Below are 22,668 nucleotides of genomic sequence, written 5' to 3'. Positions count from 1 at the left end.
GAAATTATATTCAGTAGCTATTACAGAATAATGTAACACAGGCACAATACATCCATTATCCATTATATAATATATATATCCATTATATAATATATATATATATCCATTATATAATATATATATACACACATCCATTATATATATATAGTGGTGGGCCCAGGATCTTACAATCTAATTGTTATGTTTGGAGACTTACAGAGACAGCAGGTGAGGGAATAAGTGCAGTAGATGGCAGTGCTTGGCCACAAGGTTGGTAGGTGCGACTGTGGGTGTGGGACAGTAGCCATGAGTCTAGGGTATTGAAATGCTTCATTTAAGAGGCGAGTTTTAAGGTTTGACTTAAAGGAGGGGAGAGAAGGTGCTAGGCGTATACTGAGTGTATAGGTAAGGGGCAGTGAGGGAAAAAGGTTTTAAGGAGAGAGAGAGCAATAGAGGTGAAAGGGGTGGAGAGGAGACAGTAAATCGTTAGAGCGCAGGAGACGAGCAGATGCATAATGAGAGATCAAAGCCAATATGTATGGAGGAGCAGATGAGCGAAGAGCCTTGAAGTTAAAGAGGAGAACTTTGTATGTGATCTGAAATTTGATGGGAAGCCAGGAGAGGGATTTAGGGAGAAGATGAGCAGAGACTGTTTTGGCAGAAAGGGGAATTATTCTGGCAGCAGAAGTTTGGATAGATTGCAAAGGAGAGAGTTGTGCGGCAGGGAGGCCTGTTAACAGTATGTTACAATAATCCAGATGGGAGTGGACACTAGTAGTAGAAGATTGACAGAGGAAAGTACAGATCTTGGCAACATTACAGAGGAAGAAGAGAAACATTTTAGTCATACCGTGAATGGAGAAGGAAAGGGAGGCGTCAAATGTCTCTCCGATGCAACGCGCTTTGGGTAGATGGTAGTACCATTTACGGTGATGGAAAAAGGGGATATTAGGTTCAGGTTTTGGAGGAAATATGAGGTTCTCAGTTTTAAACATTAAATGTTAGCGGTGGAGCACCATCCACGAGAAGATAATGTGTAGGAGGCAATCTGAGACTTGGAACTGGATTGAAGGTGTGAGGGAAGGGGTGGTTAGATATATCTGCATAGAGATGATACCCAAGGTCAAAAGAGTTGATGAGGTCACCAAGTGATAATGTGTAGAGAGAAAAGGAGAGGTCCCAGGACAGAGCCCTGAGATAAAACCAAAAGACAGATTAACAGAAGACGAAGACATGTTACCAACAGAGACAGGTCCCGGCTGTAGTGAGAGAGATAAGAGTGATGTAATTTTGACAGTCACCAGCAGCTCTCACCTCTCCGGTCAGCAGGTAGATAATCTCCAGGGTGTGATCCAAGATCATCTCAGCCATCGGCTTTTTGTCCTTGTTCATTATCAGTGAGTTAGTCAGATGCTCCAAGAATGGGCTCTGGTCCGTGTGGAAGTGTCTCACCCCGTGGTGACCTCTGCAGTTACTGATCTATATTGTACTTGTATTTCACAGCAATATCATCCTACACATGGGGAGAGAGAGATGTATATATTACCCTGCAGTAACAGAAATGGATACAATGGGATAAGTGTCCCTCCTGTGTCACCCTGCAGTGGGAGGGACAGATGTGAGGGACTGTGAGTCCTGTGTCACCCTGCAGTGGGAGGGACAGATGTGAGGGGCTGTGTGTCCTGTCTGTGTCACCCTGCAGTGGGAGGGACAGATGTGAGGGGCTGTGTGTCCTGTCTGTGTCACCCTGCAGTGGGAGGGACAGATGTGAGGGGCTGTGTGTCCTGTCTGTGTCACCCTGCAGTGGGAGGGACAGATGTGAGGGGCTGTGTCTCCTGTCTGTGTCAGCCTGCAGTGGGAGGGACAGATGTGAGGGGCTGGGGTTGGCATAGTTGGTTTTGATTGTGACTAATCACAATAGAGTTTCGTCTACTTAAGATCCTAGTGCAGATGTGTATACATATCACTTGAAAAAGTCTCCTAAGACAAAACGCGTAGGGCTACGGTAGTCCTGTTACCGAATTTGACCAGCCTTTTCTTGCTGCATGCCATATTTAATGGCATTACCTGGAAGAAGATCCCATTCTGAGGACCAAACTTTCATATATATGTTTGTGAATATACCAAGTGCGCAGAAATGTAGGGGTTAATATCTAGTAGGTGCTGCCTGGATGCTGGTTTTAACACAGAAACCCAAATAGTACAGTATATGTGTTATTGCATTTGGCGCAAAGACAAGATAATACCCAGTTAGGGGAATGGTGGGGTAAGACTCACAGTATTTTTCCCCTAAATTATAAGCAGTCTAGATGTTGGTATGGTATAAAGTACTATGACTAGTATATAGATTGAATGTACATTTGGTATACCGATATGATATAAATAGCACCAAAATGGATAGAGAGATATGTTAATCTAAATTGAAAAAGTTAGATGTAAGCGTAGAAAGAATAGATTAAAAAAACAGAAAAAATATGTAAGTCCCAGTTCACATAAACATAAGTCTCTAGTGTGTTGCTTGTCAGAGCTTCGTGGTATAATAACCCAAAGTTAGATATTAGTTATCGTGATGGTACGCGATATTGCACTGTTCTTTCTTGAGATAGCCTGGGGACCTTCACGCTGCTTGGACTCTGCACTCCATCCACTCCACAGAGACACAGTTCCACTCCAGCGCCTCAGTTAGATTACCAACTCTAGAAATCCTCCCCAGGGAGGTCAGTACGCCGCACAGCCGTGGAATAAAAGCTTTTATTCCACGGCTGTGCGGCGTACTGACCTCCCTGGGGAGGATTTCTAGTGTTCCGGTGCCTGCTGCCTGCACGCCGGGCTGTGTATGGTGTATCTGTGTCTCCCTGCTGCATCCGGAAGTACCGGCACTGCCGCCGGTCAGGTGACCACCCACCGCGATCGAGCGGGTGCAGGGTTGGCGGCAGAAGAGATTGCTGGCGACGTGAGAGGATCATCCCATCAAGAGACAACGCAGACAGAGGGACACACAGCATTGTTCATGCAGGAAGACAGACGGGCCACTTCATTACGTCCCCCAGTGCAACTGTAAGTTATCTTCCTTCAAGTTTTTCTCCAACCTCATTGTGCTTATAGCTAGCCAGTTGCAGAGAATTACATGTAATCAATAACACACTGGGGGATAGTGGCAGTTATCAACCAGATTTATTGTCAAAACACCATTTCACAGCTGCAGCTACACTTTCTGAGCGCCTGGTGGGTTAACTGGCTGTTTACCCGTTTTCACATAGATTACCAACTCGTCCCCTATCTTGCTACTTCTCCCGATCTGGTGGTGATGTGGGGACCTTCACGCTGGTCGGACTCTGCAACCGGTCCGCTTAGCTGGTGTCACTCTCTGCTCCTGCGCCTCGGATCTCCTGCCAAGTCGTCCCCTCTCTCACAGACCGTAGTTCTCGTGGGAAATCACCCGTCTATCTTGCTACGTAAGATGCACCGGTATCACTTTCCTCCTCCTCCTTCTCACTCACTGATCCAACACCCAATATCGTTAAGTTGGGGTGTGCTCAGCTACAGTGAGATTGCCACCTCTCAGTGTGTCCAACACCTCTGGCTGCTGCAGATCTCCCGATGTTACGTCACTGCATCAGGGCGTCAGCAGCCGACAGGTGTAGCCTTTCAATTAAAATAAGGATATAACCCTGAAGACGTCTGTTTCTGGACGAAACGCGTAGGGTGGCCTTTTTATACCCCTTTATGTGTTTGATCTGTATCATCCATGATTGTGTATTTACAATACATTTTATTGAATTTTATTACACGTCTGGTAGTCTTCTTCCCTTTTTTTACCTCACGTTTATACCACCGCCCTTAATCAAGTGAGCACCATTCCCTCATCTATGCCGAGAGGCAGCCTGCAAGCTGGAAACTTATTTCAATTCAAAGGCTACACCTGTCGGCTGCTGACGCCCTGATGCAGACACGTAACATCGGGAGATCTGTTTTCTGTTTTTTATCTATTTTTTCTACGCTTACATCTAACTTTTTCAATTTAGATTAACATATCTCTCTATCCATTTTGGTGCTATTTATATCATAGCGGTATACCAAATGTACATTAAATCTATATACTAGTCATAGTACTTTACTCTTTGCGCCAAATACAATAACACACACACACACACACACACACACACACACACACACACACACACACACACACACACACACACACATACATACTAGCTGAGAGACCCGGCGTTGCCCGGGATGTGAACTATGAATAAGTATGTGTAAATGTTGTATTTGAAACTTGTAATGTCATGTCAATGTTATGTAATATTATTGAAAAATGTGTTTGGGCCTCCGGAGGAGCTGTGTGCGTTGTCCGGTGGGTATGTAAGTATGATAGTGGTCTCGGGAGGGGGGGGGGGGAGAGGTTAATGGTGTGTGTGGTTTTTGCGGGATCCGGAGGAGCTGCGTGCGTTGTCCGGTGGTTATGTAAGTATGATAGTGGTCTCGGGAGGGGGGGGGAGAGGTTAATGGTGTGTGTGGTTTTTGCGGGCTCCGGAGTAGCTGCGTGCGTTGTCCGGTGGGTATGTAAGTATGATAGTGGTCTCGGGAGGGGGGGGGGGGGGGGAGAGGTTAATGGTGTGTGTGTGGTTTTTGCGGCCTCCGGAGGAGCTGCGTGCGTTGTCCGGTGGTTATGTAAGTATGATAGTGGTCTCGGGAGGGGGGGGGGGAGAGGTTAATGGTGTGTGTGTGGTTTTTGCGGCCTCCGGAGGAGCTGCGTGCGTTGTCCGGTGGTTATGTAAGTATGATAGTGGTCTCGGGAGGGGGGGGGGAGAGGTTAATGGTGTGTGTGTGGTTTTTGCGGCCTCCGGAGGAGCTGCGTGCGGTGTCCGGTGGGTATGTAAGTATGATAGTGGTCTCGGGAGGGGGGGGGGGGAGAGGTTAATGGTGTGTGGGTGGTTTTTGCGGGCTCCGGAGGAGCTGCGTGCGTTGTCCGGTGGGTATGTAAGTATGATAGTGGTCTCGGGAGGGGGGGGGGGAGAGGTTAATGGTGTGTGGGTGGTTTTTGCGGCCTCCGGAGGAGCTGCGTGCGTTGTCCGGTGGGTATGTAAGTATGATAGTGGTCTCGGGAGGGGGGGGGGGGGGGAGGTTAATGGTGTGTGTGTGGTTTTTGCGGCCTCCGGAGGAGCTGCGTGTGTTGTCCGGTGGGTATGTAAGTATGATAGTGGTCTCGGGAGGGGGGGGGAGAGGTTAATGGTGTGTGTGGGGTTTTTGCGGCCTCCGGAGGAGCTGCGTGCGTTGTCCGGTGGGTATGTAAGTATGATAGTGGTCTCGGGAGGGGGGGGGGGGAGGTTAATGGTGTGTGTGTGGTTTTGCGGGCTCCGGAGGAGCTGCGTGCGTTGTCCGGTGGGTATGTAAGTATGATAGTGGTCTCGGGAGGGGGGGGGGGGAGGTTAATGGTGTGTGTGGGGTTTTTGCGGCCTCCGGAGGAGCTGTGTGCGTTGTCCGGTGGGTATGTAAGTATGATAGTGGTCTCGGGAGGGGGGGGGGCGGAGGTTAATGGTGTGTGTGTGGTTTTGCGGGCTCCGGAGGAGCTGCGTGCGTTGTCCGGTGGGTATGTAAGTATGATAGTGGTCTCGGGAGGTGGGGGGGGGGGGAGAGGTTAATGGTGTGTGTGTGGTTTTTGCGGCCTCCGGAGGAGCTGCGTGCGTTGTCCGGTGGGTATGTAAGTATGATAGTGGTCTCGGGAGGGGGGGGGGGAGAGGTTAATGGTGTGTGTGGTTTTTGCGGCCTCCGGAGGAGCTGCGTGCGTTGTCCGGTGGGTATGTAAGTATGATAGTGGTCTCGGGAGGGGGGGGGGGGGGGAGGTTAATGGTGTGTGTGGTTTTTGCGGCCTCCGGAGTAGCTGCGTGTGTTGTCCGGTGGGTATGTAAGTATGATAGTGGTCTCGGGAGGGGGGGGGGGGAGGTTAATGGTGTGTGTGGGGTTTTTGCGGCCTCCGGAGGAGCTGCGTGCGTTGTCCGGTGGGTATGTAAGTATGATAGTGGTCTCGGGAGGGGGGGGGGGGGGAGAGGTTAATGGTGTGTGTGTGGTTTTGCGGGCTCCGGAGTAGCTGCGTGCGTTGTCCGGTGGGTATGTAAGTATGATAGTGGTCTCGGGAGGGGGGGGGGGAGAGGTTAATGGTGTGTGGGTGGTTTTGCGGCCTCCGGAGGAGCTGCGTGCGTTGTCCGGTGGGTATGTAAGTATGATAGTGGTCTCGGGAGGGGGGGGGGGGGGAGGTTAAATGGTGTGTGTGTGGTTTTTGCGGGCTCCGGAGGAGCTGCGTGCGTTGTCCGGTGGGTATGTAAGTATGATAGTGGTCTCGGGAGGGGGGGGGGAGAGGTTAATGGTGTGTGTGTGGTTTTTGCGGCCTCCGGGGGAGCTGCGTGCGTTGCCCGGTGGGTATGTAAGTATGATAGTGGTCTCGGGAGGGGGGGGGGGGGGGGGAGAGGTTAATGGTGTGTGTGGTTTTTGCGGCCTCCGGAGGAGCTGTGTGCGTTGCCGGTGGGTATGTAAGTATGATAGTGGTCTCGGGAGGGGGGGGGGGGGGGGAGAGGTTAATGGTGTGTGTGGGGGTTTTTGCGGCCTCCGGAGGAGCTGCGTGCGTTGCCCGGTGGGTATGTAAGTATGATAGTGATCTCGGGAGGGGGGGGGGGAGGTTAATGGTGTGTGTGTGGTTTTTGCGGGCTCCGGAGGAGCTGCGTGCGTTGCCGGTGGGTATGTAAGTATGATAGTGGTCTCGGGAGGGGGGGGGGAGAAGTTAATGGTGTGTGTGGTTTTTGCGGCCTCCGGAGGAGCTGCGTGCGTTGTCCGGTGGATATGTAAGTATGATAGTGGTCTCGGGAGGGGGGGGGGGAGAGGTTAATGGTGTGTGTGTGTGTGTGGTTTTTGCGGCCTCCGGAGGAGCTGCGTGCGGTTGTCCGGTGGGTAATGTAAGTATGATAGTGGTCTCGGGAGGGGGGGGGGGGAGAGGATAATGGTGTGTGTGGTTTTTGCGGCCTCCGGAGGAGCTGCGTGCGTTGCCCGGTGGGTATGTAAGTATGATAGTGGTCTCGGGAGGGGGGGGGGAGAGGTTAATGGTGTGTGTGGTTTTTGCGGCCTCCGGAGGAGCTGCGTGCGTTGCCGGTGGGTATGTAAGTATGATAGTGGTCTCGGGAGGGGGGGGGAGGGGTTAATGGTGTGTGTGTGGTTTTTGCGGGCTCCGGAGGAGCTGCGTGCGTTGTCCGGTGGGTATGTAAGTATGATAGTGGTCTCGGGAGGGGGGGGGGGGGGGTTAATGGTGTGTGTGTGGTTTTTGCGGGCTCCGGAGGAGCTGCGTGCGTTGTCCGGTGGGTATGTAAGTATGATAGTGGTCTCGGGAGGGGGGGGGGGGGGGGGGGGGTTAATGGTGTGTGTGGTTTTTGCGGCCTCCGGAGGAGCTGCGTGCGTTGTCCGGTGGGTATGTAAGTATGATAGTGGTCTCGGGAGGGGGGGGGGGGAGGTTAATGGTGTGTGTGTGGTTTTTGCGGCCTCCGGAGGAGCTGCGTGCGTTGCCCGGTGGGTATGTAAGTATGATAGTGGTCTCGGGAGGGGGGGGGGAGAAGTTAATGGTGTGTGTGGTTTTTGCGGCCTCCGGAGGAGCTGTGTGCGTTGTCCGGTGGGTATGTAAGTATGATAGTGGTCTCGGGAGGGGGGGGGGGGGAGGTTAATGGTGTGTGGGGTTTTTGCGGGCTCCGGAGGAGCTGCGTGCGTTGTCCGGTGGGTATGTAAGTATGATAGTGGTCTCGGGAGGGGGGGGGGGGGAGGTTAATGGTGTGTGTGTGGTTTTTGCGGCCTCCGGAGGAGCTGCGTGCGTTGCCCGGTGGGTATGTAAGTATGATAGTGGTCTCGGGAGGGGGGGGGGGGGAGGTTAATGGTGTGTGTGGTTTTTGCGGCCTCCGGAGGAGCTGTGTGCGTTGTCCGGTGGGTATGTAAGTATGATAGTGGTCTCGGGAGGGGGGGGGGGGGAGGGTTAATGGTGTGTGGGTGGTTTTTGCGGGCCTCCGGAGGAGCTGCGTGCGTTGTCCGGTGGGTATGTAAGTATGATAGTGGTCTCGGGAGGGTGGGGGGGGGGAGGTTAATGGTGTGTGTGTGGTTTTTGCGGCCTCCGGAGGAGCTGTGTGCGTTGCCCGGTGGGTATGTAAGTATGATAGTGGTCTCGGGAGGGGGGGGGGGGGGGGAGGTTAATGGTGTGTGTGTGGTTTTTGCGGCCTCCGGAGGAGCTGTGTGCGTTGCCCGGTGGGTATGTAAGTATGATAGTGGTCTCGGGAGGGGGGGGGGGGGGAGGTTAATGGTGTGTGTGTGGTTTTTGCGGCCTCCGGAGGAGCTGTGTGCGTTGCCCGGTGGGTATGTAAGTATGATAGTGGTCTCGGGAGGGGGGGGGGGGGGAGGTTAATGGTGTGTGTGTGGTTTTTGCGGCCTCCGGAGGAGCTGCGTGTGTTGCCCGGTGGGTATGTAAGTATGATAGTGGTCTCGGGAGGTGGGGGGGGGGGGGAGAGGTTAATGGTGTGTGTGGTTTTTGCGGCCTCCGGAGGAGCTGCGTGTGTTGCCCGGTGGGTATGTAAGTATGATAGTGGTCTCGGGAGGGGGGGGGAGGGGGAGGTTAATGGTGTGTGTGTGGTTTTTGCGGCCTCCGGAGGAGCTGCGTGCGTTGTCCGGTGGGTATGTAAGTATGATAGTGGTCTCGGGAGGGGGGAGGGGGGGGGGGGAGGTTAATGGTGTGTGTGGGGTTTTTGCGGGCTCCGGAGGAGCTGCGTGCGTTGTCCGGTGGGTATGTAAGTATGATAGTGGTCTCGGGAGGGGGGGGGGGGGGGAGGTTAATGGTGTGTGGGGTTTTTGCGGCCTCCGGAGGAGCTGCGCGCGTTGTCCGGTGGGTATGTAAGTATGATAGTGGTCTCGGGAGGGGGAGGGGGGGGGGTTAATGGTGTGTGTGGTTTTGCGGCCTCCGGAGGAGCTGCGTGTGTTTGTCCGGTGGGTATGTAAGTATGATAGTGGTCTCGGGAGGGGGGGGGGGGGGAGAGGTTAATGGTGTGTGTGGTTTTTGCGGCCTCCGGAGGAGCTGCGCGCGTTGCCCGGTGGGTATGTAAGTATGATAGTGGTCTCGGGAGGGGGGGGGGGGGGAGAGGTTAATGGTGTGTGTGTGTTTTTGCGGCCCTCCCGAGTAGCTGCGCGCGGTTGCCCGGTGGGTATGTAAGTATGATAGTGGTCTCGGGGGGGGGGGGGGGAGAGGTTAATGGTGTGTGTGGTGTTTGCGGCCTCCGGAGGAGCTGTGTGCGTTGTCCGGTGGGTATGTAAGTATGATAGTGGTCTCGGGAGGGGGGGGGGGGAGGTTAATGGTGTGTGGGGGGTTTTTGCGGCCTCCGGAGGAGCTGCGTGCGTTGTCCGGTGGGTATGTAAGTATGATAGTGGTCTCGGGAGGGGGGGGGGGAGAGGTTAATGGTGTGTGTGGTTTTTGCGGCCTCCGGAGTAGCTGCGCGCGTTGTCCGGTGGTTATGTAAGTATGATAGTGGTCTCGGGAGGGGGGGGGGGGGAGGTTAATGGTGTGTGTGGTGTTTGCGGCCTCCGGAGGAGCTGTGTGCGTTGTCCGGTGGGTATGTAAGTATGATAGTGGTCTCGGGAGGGGGGAGGGGGGGGGGGAGGTTAATGGTGTGTGTGTGTGGTTTTTGCGGCCTCCGGAGGAGCTGCGTGCGTTGTCCGGTGGATATGTAAGTATGATAGTGGTCTCGGGAGGGGGGGGGGGGGGGGAGGTTAATGGTGTGTGTGGTTTTGCGGCCTCCGGAGGAGCTGCGTGCGTTGTCCGGTGGGTATGTAAGTATGATAGTGGTCTCGGGAGGGGGGGGGGGGGGAGAGGTTAATGGTGTGTGTGGTTTTTGCGGCCTCCGGAGGAGCTGCGCGCGTTGCCCGGTGGGTATGTAAGTATGATAGTGGTCTCGGGAGGGGGGGGGGGGGGGAGAGGTTAATGGTGTGTGTGTGTGGTTTTTGCGGCCTCCGGAGGAGCCTGCGCGCGTTGCCCGGTGGGTATGTAAGTATGATAGTGGTCTCGGGAGGGGGAGGGGGGGGAGAGGTTAATGGTGTGTGTGTGTGGTTTTTGCGGCCTCCGGAGGAGCTGCGCGCGTTGCCCGGTGGGTATGTAAGTATGATAGTGGTCTCGGGAGGGGGGGGGGGGGGGGGGGAGAGGTTAATGGTGTGTGTGGTTTTTGCGGCCTCCGGAGGAGCTGCGCGCGTTGCCCGGTGGGTATGTAAGTATGATAGTGATCTCGGGAGGGGGGGGGGGAGAGGTTAATGGTGTGTGTGTGGTGTTTGCGGCCTCCGGAGGGAGCTGTGTGCGTTGTCCGGTGGGTATGTAAGTATGATAGTGGTCTCGGGAGGGGGGGGGGGGGGAGGTTAATGTGTGTGTGTGTGGTTTTTGCGGGCTCCGGAGTAGCTGCGTGTGTTGTCCGGTGGGTATGTAAGTATGATAGTGGTCTCGGGAGGGGGGGGGGGGAGAGGTTAATGGTGTGTGTGGGTTTTTGCGGCCTCCGGAGGAGCTGCGTGCGTTGCCCGGTGGGTATGTAAGTATGATAGTGGTCTCGGGAGGGGGGGGGGGGGGGAGAGGTTAATGGTGTGTGTGGGGTTTTTGCGGCCTCCGGAGGAGCTGCGTGCGTTGCCCGGTGGGTATGTAAGTATGATAGTGGTCTCGGGAGGGGGGGGGGGGGGAGAGGTTAATGGGTGTGTGTGGTTTTTGCGGCCTCCGGAGGAGCTGCGTGCGTTGTCCGGTGGGTATGTAAGTATGATAGTGATCTCGGGAGGGGGGGGGGGAGGTTAATGGTGTGTGTGTGGTTTTTGCGGCCTCCGGAGTAGCTGTGTGCGTTGCCGGTGGGTATGTAAGTATGATAGTGGTCTCGGGAGGGGGGGGGAGAGGTTAATGGTGTGTGTGTGGTTTTTGCGGCCTCCGGAGGAGCTGTGTGCGTTGCCCGGTGGGTATGTAAGTATGATAGGGGTCTCGGGAGGGGGGGGGGGGAGGGGTTAATGGTGTGTGTGGTTTTTGCGGCCTCCGGAGGAGCTGCGTGTGTTGTCCGGTGAGTATGTAAGTATGATAGTGGTCTCGGGAGGGGGGGGGGGGGAGAGGTTAATGGTGTGTGTGGTTTTTGCGGACTCCGGAGGAGCTGCGTGCGTTGTCCGGTGGTTATGTAAGTATGATAGTGGTCTCGGGAGGGGGGGGGGGGAGGTTAATGGTGTGTGTGTGGTTTTTGCGGCCTCCGGAGGAGCTGCGTGCGTTGTCCGGTGGGGTATGTAAGTATGATAGTGGTCTCGGGAGGGGGGGGGGGGGGAGGTTAATGGTGTGTGTGTGGTTTTGCGGGCTCCGGAGGGAGCTGCGTGCGTTGTCCGGTGGGTATGTAAGTATGATAGTGGTCTCGGGAGGGGGGGGGGGGGGGAGGTTAATGGTTGTGTGTGGTTTTTGTGGCCTCCGGAGGAGCTGCGTGTGTTGCCCGGTGGGTATGTAAGTATGATAGTGGTCTCGGGAGGGGGGAGGGGGGGGGGGGAGGTTAATGGTGTGTGTGTGGTTTTGCGGCCTCCGGAGGAGCTGCGTGCGTTGTCCGGTGGGTATGTAAGTATGATAGTGGTCTCGGGAGGGGGGGGGGGGGGGAGGTTAATGGTGTGTGTGGTTTTTGTGGCCTCCGGAGGAGCTGCGTGTGTTGCCCGGTGGGTATGTAAGTATGATAGTGGTCTCGGGAGGGGGGAGGGGGGGGGGGGAGGTTAATGGTGTGTGTGTGTGTGTGGGTTTTGCGGCCTCCGGAGTAGCTGCGTGCGTTGTCCGGTGGGTATGTAAGTATGATAGTGGTCTCGGGAGGGGGGGGGGGTGGGTTAATGGTGTGTGTGGTTTTTGCGGCCTCCGGAGGAGCTGTGTGCGTTGTCCGGTGGGTATGTAAGTATGATAGTGGTCTCGGGATGGGGGGGGGTGGGTTAATGGTGTGTGTGGTTTTTGCGGGCTCCGGAGGAGCTGTGTGCGTTGTCCGGTGGGTATGTAAGTATGATAGTGGTCTCGGGAGGGGGGGGGGGGGGAGGTTAATGGTGTGTGTGGTTTTTGCGGGCTCCGGAGGAGCTGTGTGCGTTGCCCGGTGGGTATGTAAGTATGATAGTGGTCTCGGGAGGGGGGGGGGGGAGGTTAATGGTGTGTGGGTGGTTTTTGCGGCCTCCGGAGGAGCTGCGTGCGTTGTCCGGTGGGTATGTAAGTATGATAGTGGTCTCGGGAGGGGGGAGGGGGGGGGAGAGGTTAATGGTGTGTGTGTGTGTTTTGCGGCCTCCGGAGGAGCTGCGTGCGTTGCCCGGTGGGTATGTAAGTATGATAGTGGTCTCGGGAGGGAGGGGGGGGGGAGAGGTTAATGGTGTGTGTGGTTTTTGCGGCCTCCGGAGGAGCTGCGTGCGTTGTCCGGTGGGTATGTAAGTATGATAGTGGTCTCGGGAGGGGGGGGGGGAGAGGTTAATGGTGTGTGTGTGGTTTTTGCGGCCTCCGGAGGAGCTGCGTGCGTTTGTCCGGTGGGTATGTAAGTATGATAGTGGTCTCGGGAGGGGGGGGAGGGGGAGAGGTTAATGGTGTGTGTGTGTGGGTTTTGTGGCCTCCGGAGTAGCTGCGTGCGTTGTCCGGTGGGTATGTAAGTATGATAGTGGTCTCGGGAGGGGGGAGGGGGGGGGGAGGTTAATGGTGTGTGTGGTTTTTGCGGCCTCCGGAGGAGCTGCGCGCGTTGCCCGGTGGGTATGTAAGTATGATAGTGGTCTCGGGAGGGGGGGGGGGGGAGAGGTTAATGGTGTGTGTGGGGTTTTTGTGGCCTCCGGAGGAGCTGCGTGCGTTGTCCGGTGGGTATGTAAGTATGATAGTGGTCTCGGGAGGGGGGGGGGGAGAGGTTAATGGTGTGTGTGGTTTTTGCGGCCTCCGGAGGAGCTGCGCGCGTTGCCCGGGGTATGTAAGTATGATAGTGGTCTCGGGAGGGGGGGGGGGGGAGAGGTTAATGGTGTGTGTGGGGTTTTTGTGGCCTCCGGAGGAGCTGCGTGCGTTGTCCGGTGGGTATGTAAGTATGATAGTGGTCTCGGGAGGGGGGGGGGAGAGGTTAATGGTGTGTGTGGGGTTTTTGTGGCCTCCGGAGGAGCTGCGTGCGTTGTCCGGTGGGTATGTAAGTATGATAGTGGTCTCGGGAGGGGGGAGGGGGGGGAGGTTAATGGTGTGTGTGTGGTTTTTGCGGCCTCCGGAGGAGCTGCGTGCGTTGCCCGGTGGGTATGTAAGTATGATAGGGGTCTCGGGAGGGGGGGGGGGGAGGGGTTAATGGTGTGTGTGGTTTTTGCGGCCTCCGGAGGAGCTGCGTGTGTTGTCCGGTGAGTATGTAAGTATGATAGTGGTCTCGGGAGGGGGGGGGGGGGGAGAGGTTAATGTGTGTGTGGTTTTTGCGGCCTCCGGAGGAGCTGCGTGCGTTGTCCGGTGGTTATGTAAGTATGATAGTGGTCTCGGGAGGGGGGGGGGGGGGAGGTTAATGGTGTGTGTGTGGTTTTTGCGGCCTCCGGAGGAGCTGCGTGCGTTGTCCGGTGGGTATGTAAGTATGATAGTGGTCTCGGGAGGGGGGGGGGGGGGAGGTTAATGGTGTGTGTGTGGTTTTGCGGGCTCCGGAGGAGCTGCGTGCGTTGTCCGGTGGGTATGTAAGTATGATAGTGGTCTCGGGAGGGGGGGGGGGGGGGGAGGTTAATGGTGTGTGTGGTTTTTGTGGCCTCCGGAGGAGCTGCGTGTGTTGCCCGGTGGGTATGTAAGTATGATAGTGGTCTCGGGAGGGGGGAGGGGGGGGGGGGGAGGTTAATGGTGTGTGTGTGGTTTTGCGGCCTCCGGAGGAGCTGCGTGCGTTGTCCGGTGGGTATGTAAGTATGATAGTGGTCTCGGGAGGGGGGGGGGGGGGGGAGGTTAATGGTGTGTGTGGTTTTTGTGGCCTCCGGAGGAGCTGCGTGTGTTGCCCGGTGGGTATGTAAGTATGATAGTGGTCTCGGGAGGGGGGAGGGGGGGGGGGGAGGTTAATGGTGTGTGTGTGTGTGTGGGTTTTGCGGCCTCCGGAGTAGCTGCGTGCGTTGTCCGGTGGGGTATGTAAGTATGATAGTGGTCTCGGGAGGGGGGGGGGTGGGTTAATGGTGTGTGTGGTTTTTGCGGCCTCCGGAGGAGCTGCGTTGCGTTGTCCGGTGGGTATGTAAGTATGATAGTGGTCTCGGGATGGGGGGGGGTGGGTTAATGGTGTGTGTGGTTTTTGCGGGCTCCGGAGGAGCTGTGTGCGTTGTCCGGTGGGTATGTAAGTATGATAGTGGTCTCGGGAGGGGGGGGGGGGGGGAGGTTAATGGTGTGTGTGGTTTTTGCGGCCTCCGGAGGAGCTGTGTGCGTTGCCCGGTGGGTATGTAAGTATGATAGTGGTCTCGGGAGGGGGGGGGGAGAGGTTAATGGTGTGTGTGTGGTTTTTGCGGCCTCCGGAGGAGCTGCGCGCGTTGCCCGGTGGGTATGTAAGTATGATAGTGATCTCGGGAGGGGGGGGGGGGGGGGGAGGTTAATGGTGTGTGGGGTTTTTGCGGCCTCCGGAGGAGCTGCGTGCGTTGTCCGGTGGGTATGTAAGTATGATAGTGGTCTCGGGAGGGGGGGGGGGGAGAGGTTAATGGTGTGTGTGTGGTTTTTGCGGCCTCCGGAGTAACTGCGTGTGTTGCCCGGTGGGTATGTAAGTATGATAGTGGTCTCGGGAGGGGGGGGGGGGGAGAGGTTAATGGTGTGTGTGTGGTTTTTGCGGGCTCCGGAGGAGCTGCGTGTGTTGTCCGGTGGGTATGTAAGTATGATAGTGGTCTCGGGAGGGGGGGGGAGAGGTTAATGGTGTGTGTGGGTGGTTTTTGCGGCCTCCGGAGGAGCTGTGTGTGTTGTCCTGTGGTTATGTAAGTGTGATAGTGGTCTCGGGAGGGGGGGGGGGGGAGGTTAATGGTGTGTGTGTGGTTTTTGCGGCCTCCGGAGGAGCTGTGTGTGTTGTCCTGTGGTTATGTAAGTATGATAGTGGTCTCGGGAGGGGGAGGGGGGGTTAATGGTGTGTGTGGTTTTTGCGGCCTCCGGAGGAGCTGTGTGTGTTGTCCTGTGGTTATGTAAGTATGATAGTGGTCTCGGGAGGGGGGGGGGGGGGGAGGTTAATGGTGTGTGGGTGGTTTTTGCGGCCCTCCGGAGGAGCTGCGTGCGTTGTCCGGTGGGTATGTAAGTATGATAGTGGTCTGGGGGAGGGGGGGGGGCGGAGAGGTTAATGGTGTGTGTGTGGTTTTTGCGGGCTCCGGAGTAGCTGCGCGCGTTGCCCGGGGGTATGTAAGTATGATAGTGATCTCGGGAGGGGGGGGGGGGGGGAGGTTAATGGTGTGTGGGGTTTTTGCGGCCTCCGGAGGAGCTGCGCGCGTTGCCCGGTGGGTATGTAAGTATGATAGTGATCTCGGGAGGGGGGGGGGGGGGAGGTTAATGGTGTGTGTGTGGTTTTTGCGGCCTCCGGAGGAGCTGCGTGCGTTGTCCGGTGGGTATGTAAGTATGATAGTGGTCTCGGGAGGGGGGGGGGAGAGGTTAATGGTGTGTGTGTGGTTTTGCGGGCTCCGGAGGAGCTGTGTGTGTTGTCCGGTGGGTATGTAAGTATGATAGTGGTCTCGGGAGGGAGGGGGAGAGGTTAATGGTGTGTGTGTGGTTTTGCGGCCTCCGGAGGAGCTGCGTGCGTTGTCCGGTGGGTATGTAAGTATGATAGTGGTCTCGGGAGGGGGGGGGGGGGGGAGGTTAATGGTGTGTGTGTGTGGTTTTTGCGGGCTCCGGAGTAGCTGCGTGTGTTGTCCGGGTGGGTATGTAAGTATGATAGTGGTCTCGGGAGGGGGGGGGGGAGAGGTTAATGGTGTGTGGGGTTTTTGCGGCCTCCGGAGGAGCTGCGTGCGTTGTCCGGTGGGTATGTAAGTATGATAGTGGTCTCGGGAGGGGAGGGGGGGGGGGAGAGGTTAATGGTGTGTGTGGTTTTTGCGGCCTCCGGAGGAGCTGCGTGTGTTGCCCGGTGGGTATGTAAGTATGATAGTGGTCTCGGGAGGGGGGGGGGAGAGGTTAATGGTGTGTGTGTGGTTTTTGCGGCCTCCGGAGGAGCTGCGTGCGTTGCCGGTGGGTATGTAAGTATGATAGTGGTCTCGGGAGGGGGGGGGGGGGGGGAGAGGTTAATGGTGTGTGTGGGGTTTTTGCGGCCTCCGGAGGAGCTGCGTGCGTTGTCCGGTGGGTATGTAAGTATGATAGTGGTCTCGGGAGGGGGGGGGGGAGAGGTTAATGGTGTGTGTGTGGTTTTTGTGGCCTCCGGAGGGAGCTGCGTGCGTTGTCCGGTGGGTATGTAAGTATGATAGTGGTCTCGGGAGGGGGAGGGGGGGGAGGTTAATGGTGTGTGTGTGGTTTTTGCGGCCTCCGGAGGAGCTGCGTGCGTTGTCCGGTGGGTATGTAAGTATGATAGTGGTCTCGGGAGGGGGAGGGGGGGGGAGGTTAATGGTGTGTGTGTGGTTTTTGCGGCCTCCGGAGGAGCTGCGTGCGTTGCCCGGTGGGTATGTAAGTATGATAGTGGTCTCGGGAGGGGGAGGGGGGGGAGGTTAATGGTGTGTGTGTGGTTTTTGCGGCCTCCGGAGGAGCTGCGTGCGTTGTCCGGTGGGTATGTAAGTATGATAGTGGTCTCGGGAGGGGGAGGGGGGGGGGAGGTTAATGGTGTGTGTGTGGTTTTTGCGGCCTCCGGAGGAGCTGCGTGCGTTGCCCGGTGGGTATGTAAGTATGATAGTGGTCTCGGGAGGGGGGGGGGGGAGAGGTTAATGGTGTGTGTGTGGTTTTTGCGGCCTCCGGAGGAGCTGTGTGCGTTGTCCGGTGGGTATGTAAGTATGATAGTGGTCTCGGGAGGGGGGGGGGAGAGGTTAATGGTGTGTGTGTGGTTTTTGCGGCCTCCGGAGTAGCTGCGTGTGTTGTCCGGTGGGTATGTAAGTATGATAGTGGTCTCGGGAGGGGGGGGGGGGGGGAGAGGTTAATGGTGTGTGTGGTTTTTGCGGCCTCCGGAGTAGCTGCGTGTGTTGTCCTGTGGTTATGTAAGTATGATAGTGGTCTCGGGAGGGGGGGGGGGGGAGAGAGGTTAATGGTGTGTGTGTGTGTGGTTTTTGCGGGCTCCGGAGGAGCTGTGTGCGTTGGCTGTTCGGGTGGGGGAGGGGCTGCGGTAGCGGGAGAGCTTGTGGCGTGCGGTCGTGGACTGCATTAGTGTGGGAGGGGGTGGTGGTCGAGGGGGGTGTTTTGAAGAGGCAGTGTCCGTCGGTATGCGCTGCGTGTTCGTGCGGTGTGTGGAGGTGATCGTGCGGTGTGTGGAGGTGATCGTGCGGTGTGTGGAGGTGATCGTGCGGTGTGTGGAGGTGATCGTGCGGTGTGTGGAGGTGATCGTGCGGTGTGTGGAGGTGATCGTGCGGTGTGTGGAGGTGATCGTGCGGTGTGTGGAGGTGATCGTGCGGTGTGTGGAGGTGATCGTGCGGTGTGTGGAGGTGTTCGTGCGGTGTGTGGAGGTGATCGTGCGGTGTGAGGAGGTGATCGTGCGGTGTTGTGTGAGCGTGTGTAATGTTGGAGTGCTGAAAGCAATGCTTATATAGTTCAGATTCTGTACCTGATTACGCAGTTCTGTGGCAGCAGGCGGTGAGGGTTTTGTGGGTTGTGAGCTGTGAAGCGTGGCCCCAGAGCAGTGAGGGTTCGTTGCTTTGAAGCGTGGTCCCAGAGCAGTGAGGATTAGGTGGTGTGTAGCATTCCCAAATCTCCCAGAGCAGTGAGGGTTCGTTGCTTTGAAGCGTGGTCCCAGAGCAGTGAGGGTTAGGTGCTTTGAAGCGTTCCCAAATCTCCCAGAGCAGTGAGAGGTTAGGTGCTTTGAAGCGTTCCCAAAGCTCACTGAGGGGTGGGACAGTGTGGCTGTGGTGTTGGCCGCAGGCCAATGAGAGGTGTGTGGGGGCGGGCATGGCCTGAGGCGGAGTGACAGGCCAAAGGTGCAATGCGATTGGCCCTAGGGACACAGGCCATGCAGACAAACATACAGTGCTTTCAGAAATATATAGTAGAGATGGAAAAGCACAGACAGCGCCCTTGACAACACACACCCAAATTGCTGCAACTCTAACCCCACCCAGCAAAATTGAACACCCAGCACAGATACAATGAATATTATTGATTAATTAAAAAGTGGTCAGGAACAAGTGGATGTGCATAAAATTTGAATGTATAAAAAATGCAAATTGCATGAATGAAATGTGTATTAGAAAAAATGAAAAAATGTGTTTTGGACTGAACAAATAATGGATGAATAAAAAAGTATGTGAAAAATAACAAAACATCGTGTTAAAAATGTGTCAAAAAAAAACAAAAAAACATATGCAATAAAACACAATACTTAATAGTCCAATGAATGTCCTTTTATAAGATATAAATGGTCCGAGCTGCTTTGTTCTTGGGCTCACCAACTCCCAACGATACCTATCAGAAAAAAAGAAAGAGAAAAAGCGCCCGATCCATGTGTAAAATCAGATAAAAAGGTTTTAATTTGCCATGAACAGACGATTGCCAACTCACACTTTGTCAATGTAAAATGAGCATTTAATGGGACCAGCCCATGCACCCGACCGACGTCCAAGTTCCACAGTTGTGATCCGTCTGCATACGATTGCTGCTTCTGTGAATCAGCTTTGCTGTTTGCCGGTGTCACCGTTATAACCTCTTTCCGTCACCCGGATGGGATTCCAGGTCTGCACGGCTGCACTCGAGATATCACCAGTCACAGAAAGGGAGCTCCTGCACGGACGTCTTGACTCTGGCGTCTGGCGTCTGGGCCAACTCGACCACCGTAGTTCCTGTACCACGTGACCCTACGCGTTTCATCCGTCTCAGCGGATTTCATCAGGGGATGAAAGTGTGAGTTGGCAATCGTCTGTTCATGGCAAATTAAAACCTTTTTATCTGATTTTACACATGGATTGGGCGCTTTTTCTCTTTCTTTTTTTCTGATATATATATATCAAAAAATAGTTGATCCAAAAGGCAAACAAAGAACAGCACTCCGTATATAATGCATAGAAAAAAAACTTGTATTTAGATAATACACAAGCACAAAGTTTTGGAACATGTACCATATTTGCGCCAGTTGCCTCTTTCTACATATGGGGAGGGGGGTAAGTGTATGTATATAAGTATGTGTGTGTATATATATTAGGGGAGGGCGTATATATATATATATATATATGCCCTCCCCTAATATATATACACACACATACTTATATCATATATATATGATAAAAAAATCACAGGCACTCCAATAGAAATTCAATAACGAATAGGTGCATGTCCCATATAAATAATAAAAGTATACATTACCGCATAGCAGCAAAAAGGAGACAGCACTCAGGTGAATGAAAATGAATGTATTAAATACAGCACATAACTCCAACGTTTCGATCCCACAGGGGGATCTTCCTCAGGATGGAGCTGTATTTAATACATTCATTTTCATTCACCCGAGTGCTGTCTCCTTTTTGCTGCTATGCGGTAATATATATATACTGCTGCGGCCAAGTTTATTCGAGCATTTGCCCGTTCTTGGCCGCAGCAGTATCCTGGCGCGCGCCGGAGGGTGACGGGCGCGCGCCGAAGCAGCGGAAAGAGCGCCCTCCGATCGGGGCGCTCTCCCTACCGCTGCCGGGTCCGCCGGGTCCCCCGGAACCCCCTGCCGCCGTCCCGCGATCGCGGGACACCAGGGCTCCCTCGGGGAGCCCTGGACGCGCGTTCAGGGGGCGCAGGCACCCGATGACGCGTGACCGCGCATCGGAGATGCGCGGCACGCCGCAGGGGCTGCCACTTGCAAGCCGGGAAATCTCCCGGCTTGCGGTACTGGCCACACTGCAATAAAGTGTGTCGCCAGTGTATATATATATATATAGTGTTCGACAAACCGGTCGCCCATTCGCCGGAGGCGAGTGGAAATTGGCTGGTGGCCAGTTAAATTTCCCCTGCTCTGCAAAAAAAAAAAAATCCCCTGCTTCAAAAAAAAAAAAAAAATCTCTCTGGCTTATTCGGTGTGACGCGGGATGGAGCTGCCAGGACTTTTTTTTTTTTTTAGCGCTGAGCAGTTAAGCCGCCCTTCCTTCTCTGCGCGGGTGAGTGTGTGTGTGTTTGTTTGTTTGTTTTGCTGCTCGCGCGCAGTGTCCCTGCCTCCAGTCCCCGTGGCTGACTACCCGCCTGGGGCAGTTGTGGTGCGGGGGGTGTTCCTTCCCCCCATGTCCCCCATGGTCACCCGCCGTGCTCAGGGACATGAGGGGGCATCCCCGCTCCCATCACCCGCCGCGCTCTCTGACGCGGGACCGGGGGGAAGCGGGGGAAGCAGGGACATGAGGGGGCATCCCCGCTCCCATCACCCGCCGCGCTCTCTGACGCGGGACCGGGGGGAAGCGGGGGAAGCAGGGGACATGAGGGGGCATCCCCGCTACCATCACCCACCGCGCTCTTTGACGCGGGACCGGGGGGGAAGCGGGACAAGCAGGGACATGAGGGGGCATCCCCCGCTCCCATCACCCACCGCGCTCTCTGACGCGGGACCGGGGGGAAGCGGGAGGGGGAAGCAGGGACATGAGGGGGGCATCCCCGCTACCATCACCCGCCGCGCTCTCTGATGCGGGACCGGGGGGAAGCGGGGAGGGAGAAGCAGGGACATGAGGGGGCATCCCCGCTACCATCACCCGCCGCGCTCTCTGACGTGGGACCGGGGGGAAGCGGGACAAGCAGGGACATGAGGGGGCATCCCCGCTACCATCTCCATAACTGCGGGGCAGCAGGAGCGCCGGGGAGGGGAGGGAGGTGGGGGGAAGGCACAGATAATACTTACTGTGTCCTCCATGGGAAAAGAATGGCCGCTCGTTGGGGGCGGGCTCATATAGAGCCTGGCCGCGCGCCCACAAAGCCTGGGAGCGCGCGCCAATCAGGTGTCAGGCAGGGGGAGTTTTTTTTTTTTTCAGCGCGAGCAGGGAAATTTAAAAAAACAAACACGTGTGCTGCTTGGGCCAATATTTACTCGCCCGGAGATTAAATCCTCTCGCCCCGGGCGTGTAAATGTATATGATTGTCGAACACTGTATATTAAAACACAACACAACAGCGCAATACCACAAACAAAATGTCCTCAAACCTTAAACATAAAAAATATGAATAAGACCCAGAAAAAATATATATAAATAAATTAAAACAATTAAGCAAACTTGATAGTCCAGGTAATATTCCAAGCTTCAAACCAGGGAGAAGCTAATAACCAATTGTTATAGTGGGGGGCAGCCGAATCCAAAGGAGGAATCACTTCCACAACTGAAATGAAAAAGAAAAAAGCGCAACCCCCTAGTGAATTATCTTCACAGTAGGAAGATGAATATTTATTTATAAAAATAGGTGGTAGGCAATGCACACTTACAAGAAATACATATGCAATGTTCACATAAAAGGTATCCGGACGAAACGCGTAGGGCTGACGTCACTAGAGTCTTGCAGTACTTCCGCGTCACTATTGGAGAGACTTCCATTGAACTTTTTAGGAGCCTATTGATTGCCTGTTGTCTGGCGGAGGACCCCGCGGATCAGCCAGGACTGTGCCATTGACCAGCTAGCACAAGCTGTCTATGCTATGAGAGACGCCATCTGCCCATTCGCAGTGAGTTGGTTGTGTCCCCATAATCCATCTCCCGGCTGGGCATTCGAGGCTCCCTAAAGATACCTTTTATGTGAACATTGCATATGTATTTCTTGTAAGTGTGCATTGCCTACCACCTATTTTTATAAATAAATATTCATCTTCCTACTGTGAAGATAATGCACTAAGGGTGCGCTTTTTTCTTTTCTTTTTTATTATATATATACTAGCTGAGAGACCCGGCGTTGCCTGGGATGTAAATGCGTAATAGGTAGTATTATTTCTAAATCGTGGAATAGGTGAGTATTTGTTGTAAAGGTTGGGAAAAGGGGGAGCGGAGGGCGGGGGGAAAAGGGGAGCGGAGGGCGGGGGGAAAAGAGGAGCGGAGGGCGGGGGGAAAGGGGAGCGGAGGGCGGGGGGAAAGGGGAGCGGAGGGCGGGGGGAAAGGGGAGCGGAGGGCGGGGGGAAAGGGGAGCGGAGGGGGGGGGGAAAGGGCAGCGGAGGGGGGGGGGGAAAGGGGAGCAGAGGGGGGGGGGGGGGAAGGGGAGCGGAGGGGGGGAAAGGGGAGCGGAGGGGGGGAAAGGGGAGCGAGGGGGGAAAGGGGAGCGGGGGGGGGAAAGGGGAGCGGGGGGGGAAAGGAGAGTGGGGGGGGAAAGGGGAGTGGGGGGGAAAGGGGAGTGGGGGGGGAAAGGGGAGTGGGGGGGAAAGGGGAGTGGGGGGGGGAAAGGGGAGTGGGGGGGGGGAAAGGGGAGTGGGGGGGGAAAAGGGAGTGTGGGGGGGGAAAAGGGGAGTGGGGGGGGGAAAGGGGAGTGGGGGGGGGAAAGGGGAGTGGGGGGGGAAAGGGGAGTGGGGGGGGGGAAAGGGGAGGAAGAGGAGTGGGGGGGGGGAGTGGGGGGGGGGGGAAGGGGAGTGGGGGGGGGAAAGGGGAGTGGGGGGGGAAAGGGGGGGA

At 55.5% G+C, this 22,668-nt stretch overlaps 1 protein-coding gene across 3 annotated transcripts in view; it reads right to left on the bottom strand.

Annotated features, from left to right (window-relative positions):
* Positions 1–22,668, bottom strand: part of LOC142468166 (oocyte zinc finger protein XlCOF8.4-like) — a 50,073-nt gene that overhangs the window by 27,034 nt on the left and 371 nt on the right. For 2 of the 3 annotated variants that reach the window (XM_075574373.1, XM_075574392.1), the window contains exon 2: positions 1,294–1,492. In XM_075574373.1, the coding sequence (XP_075430488.1) occupies positions 1,294–1,371 (78 nt within the window). In that variant the 5' untranslated portion in view covers positions 1,372–1,492. Of the gene's footprint in view, positions 1–1,293; positions 1,493–17,675; positions 18,261–22,668 lie in introns of those variants that run through there. The other variant, XM_075574383.1, reaches the window with a different exon arrangement.

Source organism: Ascaphus truei, chromosome 1 (genome assembly GCF_040206685.1).
Source record: "Ascaphus truei isolate aAscTru1 chromosome 1, aAscTru1.hap1, whole genome shotgun sequence".
NCBI lineage: Eukaryota > Metazoa > Chordata > Amphibia > Anura > Ascaphidae > Ascaphus > Ascaphus truei.
Note: the sequence above shows the minus strand (reverse complement) of the source record. Positions and strands in the feature narration are given on the sequence as shown.